The following is a 4332-nucleotide window of genomic DNA, read 5'->3' as shown; positions in this document are numbered from 1 at the left end:
GGCATCAAAACTGCTTACAGGTTTCTTAAGGGGTTAAACTGACTTATTAAAATGTGTATTATTTAAACTTTATCTCAATATTTAATCATGAATTGGTTTATACTTTGCATTGAGTAAATGGAAATTTATACATTTCAGTATTTCACACCCAAGGGGAACTCTCTCAGGAGATTGGCTGCTTGTATTTAACAATTCACTTGAGTAGAGCGCTTAGATGAATTAGACATGTGTCCTAGTAAACATCAGGTTTATTGTTTTTCTTTTGGATTTCTCTTTTGTCGACTTCAGTTTCCTTTGGATAATTCCTTTAATTTTTTTTTATTATTATTATTTCATGAATTAAATTTTTTTAATTTAGAATATTCATTTTCCAATATAATTTTATTCCAAAGTAATGGATCACGCAAATATAAGTGTGGTAAAATATTTCATCATTTCGGGAATCTCTGACGTCCCTATGATACACTTCATCATTTTCCTCCTGGTTCTTCTCATTTATCTCCTCACTCTTGGTGGGAACTTGAGCATTCTCCTTGTGGTTTGCTTGGACCAGCAGCTCCACACCCCCATGTATTTCTTCCTATGTAACTTGTCCATTTTGGACATCACTTGTTCGACAAACAATTTGAATAATGTCCTTATATCTTTTGTATCGGGGGATAACACTGTTTCGTTTCTCGGATGCATCGTACAGATCTTTATATTTTTGTCTTTGACGTGTAGTGAACTTTTAATTCTGGCTGCAATGAGTTATGATCGATATGTTGCTATATGTAACCCTCTGCGTTATCACATGATCATGAATTGTAGAATATGTGGACTACTGGCCATCGTATGCTGGGTTATGGGTACGGTGGAAAGTATTCCAATTTTTTGGGAATTATTGAAATTCTCTTGCTACAAGTCAAACAGGGTCAACCATTTCTTCTGTGATATAATGCCAGTGCTGAAGTTGTCCTGCAGTGATACTCATTTTCTGGATCTTTACATACTCACTGTTGGAGTAATCATTTCAGCATTTTCTCCCTTTCTTATGACATTTGTTTCCTACGTCTTTATTATTGCAACAATACTGAAGATCCGTTCCACCACCGGCAGACGTAAGGCCTTCTACACTTGTTCCTCACACCTCACAGTCGTCTTTCTTCTCTACACCACTCTTGCCATTCAGTACATGAGGCCACATTCCTTGGTCAACTTAGACTCAAACAAACTTATTTCTCTATTTAACACGGCTGCTCTACCCATATTAAACCCATTGATTTATAGCTTAAAAAATAAAGATGTCAAAGCCGCTTTTCGAAGGAGGATGAGACTTTCTTTACTACCGCATCGCAAAGACTCCAAATTATTTCGTGGTGTATAAATTCGTGCGTGAATATTTTGAGATTTGGAAATTTTCGATGTAATAATGACATGTAAAGAACATCTCACTAAATGACTGCTGAGACAGAGAATTAGCTTGAAGCACTTGGTCAACCACCCAGCAGGAGATGACTTTACGCTTTACTGTTTGTGATGATCCACAGGATATATAAAAGAGTATCCGGCACACCAATATAGAAAAAAAGGTATTTTTTTTATTTTGTTTCTAATGCCAGTGGCAGAGTGCGACGTTTCGGTCTAGGTGACCTTCATCAGGCACTGAGCCGTGCTGGGCAACTGAATTGACGAGCGCTAGTGGTGCTGATAGCGGCTGGCCGCTGTATCATAGACCGAAACGTCGCACTCTGCCACTGGCATTAGAAACAAAATAAAAAAAATACCTTTTTTTCTATATTGGTGTGCCGGATACTCTTTTATATTTATGTTTGGGTTCGGCCCCTATCCGTGCAAAACCTCACCCTTCCACGTATCTGGTGCTATCTGAACCTTTACACAGATCCACAGGATATGCCATAAATCTCAGATAGATGCAGGTCTAAAAAACAAAAACAAAACATTTTTAATCATTTCGTTTAGCCTATTTGACGTCAAGGTTAAAAGCTTTCAAATCCAGAAATTTAGATATTTTTTTCTCAGTAGTTCTTTATTTTTGTAAAAGTCCTAACCAATTGTTGCCATGTTCCTATATCTGTTCTATGGGAGCGAGTATTAATACAGAGGGATCTGGTCAACGATGTGCAGAAAAGAACAGAGATGTGCTGTTCAGGAAGAAGGCTGATTATATTTTGCACCTATGGGTGTTCATCCCTGTTCTTAGCTGTTGTGGCATACGACCTACATACTGGAGTCTACAAAGGCATTTCCTTCCCTTTTCCCTTCCCTTGGTTGAACTTGATGGACATGTGTCTTTTTTTAATCTCTTCCATTAAGTAGATCACAATTAGACAAACAGTTAATAAAAGATTTGATTGTGAATGTCTTTAGTCTCATATTTGACGTTAACTTTTTTTGTCCGTATTGGTTAATACCGCAACTTTGGTTTTATTACAACGAAATGTTGAGAAACATGGAATTTTGAGAGACTCTTTCCCTAAGTTTTTAGATGGCTAGGAGCCAATATGTGGTTGCTTTTTGAACATGATCTAAGGTATTCTAGGTACCACCTTAACTAAGTCCGGGTCTTGACGAAGAATGTGCCAATGTTTTGTAATAATGTCTCTAATTAGCTTGTTTTCTATAGTGAATATAGTAATAAAATTCGGCTTAGGGTCTATTCACTTCAGGGTTTGGTTTCCGTAGAATGGGTTCCGTCAGACCTTTCCATCGGAGGAACACATCGGAAACCATAACTTTCATTTGAATTACCATTGATTTCAATGGTAATGCTTCCGTTGCTAATGGTTTCTGTTTTTCTCTGTAAGGTTCCCGTTTTATTTGGAAAATCAATAGCGCAGTCGACTACGCTATTGATTCGGCAAAAAAAGAAACGGTCATTAAAGGGCTATATTGAAGTCGACTACGGTATTGCTTCCCTCAAAACGACACGCAGAACCCTCTCTCACTGAACCCGTCAGTCCCGTGGACCTGACTGGAACAGGATTTAGCGCTAGATACAGCTGTTCTGCATAGAGAATATAGAACAGCTGTATCTAAAAAAGTAAGGCCCCATGCACACGACTGTAAAAACTCCCGTAATGCCCATAGACTTCTATTGGCCACGGGTACCTCCCCGTATGCTTACGGGAAGGTGCCCGTGCCGTTGAAAAAGATAGAACATGTCCTATTTCAGGCCGTAATTATGGCATTGGCAGCCCATAGAAGTCTATGGGGCTCCCGTAATTACGGGTGACTACGTGTGTGCACCCGTAATTACGGGAGCGCTGCTAGGCGGCGTCAGTAAATACTCACTGTCCAGGGTGCTGAAAGAGTTAAACGATCGGCAGTAACTGTTTCAGCACCCTGGACAGTGGCTACCGATCACAATATAGATAAAGCTGTAAAAAAAAAAGACGTTCATACTTACCCAGAACACCCTGCTTCTTCCTCCAGTCCGGCCTCCTGGCATGACGTTACAGCCCATGTGACCACTGCAGCCAATTACAGGTCAATCACTGGCTGCAGCGGTCACATGGACTGCCGAGTCATCCAGGGAGGTCGGGCTGGATGTCAAGAGAGGGACGCGTCACCAAGGCAACGGCCGGGTAAGTATGAATTTCTTTTACTTTTATTACGGAAAGGGCTGTCCGTTCTCTCTATCCTGCACTGGTAGAGAGAAGGGCAGCCGATTAGTGCAGTTGAATTTTGCAGCCAAAAACGTGCCCGTAAATACGGGTGGAATACGGGTGACACCGGAGCCATGAGGCCTAAAATGAACTTTTAATAAAAACTAATTATAAAGTTACACAAAACAAACTGACTGATCTATTTATTAAAAAAATAAAAAAGCCCTCAGGTGTACATAGGCTTTAAAAATCTACATTATGCAAAGTTCATTTTAATACAGAAATGAGCCAAACCAGCACAAAGTTTACCTAGTTATGGCAAACTTTTCTGTGTGTGTGTTTGAGATTAATTCATTTCCTATGTACCCCAATGGCAATAGGAAAAAACAGTGATAACCCTATTGTTTATGAGTGCACAATTTTTCACCTTTTATTCAGAAATGTGGTAGAGTTGTAGATTGGTATATTGCTCCCTTTTTCCCTTTGTATGGATACTTTACTTAACCAGGTTTTCTCAAATAACTGGCTGTTTGTTCGATAAATGAGTCTTAAAGGGTGACTAAACTTTTGACATGTCATAGTGAAATGTCAGAAGTTTTATTCGTTTCAGGGTCCGAGCACTGAGATCCCCACCGATAGCTAAAACGCAGCGGCAAAAGGGCTCAGGTGAGCGCTTTGCTGCTTTGTTTCTGATTTGCTTTCCTCGGAAAGCCGAGTGAGCGGT

General features: G+C 39.7%; 1 protein-coding gene across 1 annotated transcript; it reads left to right on the top strand.

Annotated features, from left to right (window-relative positions):
* The first annotated feature begins 394 nt into the window (after positions 1-394).
* On the top strand, positions 395-1366 carry LOC142660023 (olfactory receptor 5AR1-like). The gene has a single exon (XM_075836673.1). It carries the CDS (start codon positions 395-397, stop codon positions 1364-1366), a length of 972 nt encoding a protein of 323 aa, XP_075692788.1.
* Positions 1367-4332: the final 2966 nt, after the last annotated feature.

This window comes from Rhinoderma darwinii, chromosome 8 (assembly GCF_050947455.1).
Source record: "Rhinoderma darwinii isolate aRhiDar2 chromosome 8, aRhiDar2.hap1, whole genome shotgun sequence".
NCBI classification, from domain to species: Eukaryota; Metazoa; Chordata; class Amphibia; order Anura; family Rhinodermatidae; genus Rhinoderma; species Rhinoderma darwinii.
Note: the sequence above shows the minus strand (reverse complement) of the source record. Positions and strands in the feature narration are given on the sequence as shown.

Coding starts and splice junctions, on each gene's coding strand:
- LOC142660023 (XM_075836673.1), top strand. CDS start 395: ATGGATCACGCAAATATAAGTGTGGTAAAATATTTCATCATTTCGGGA.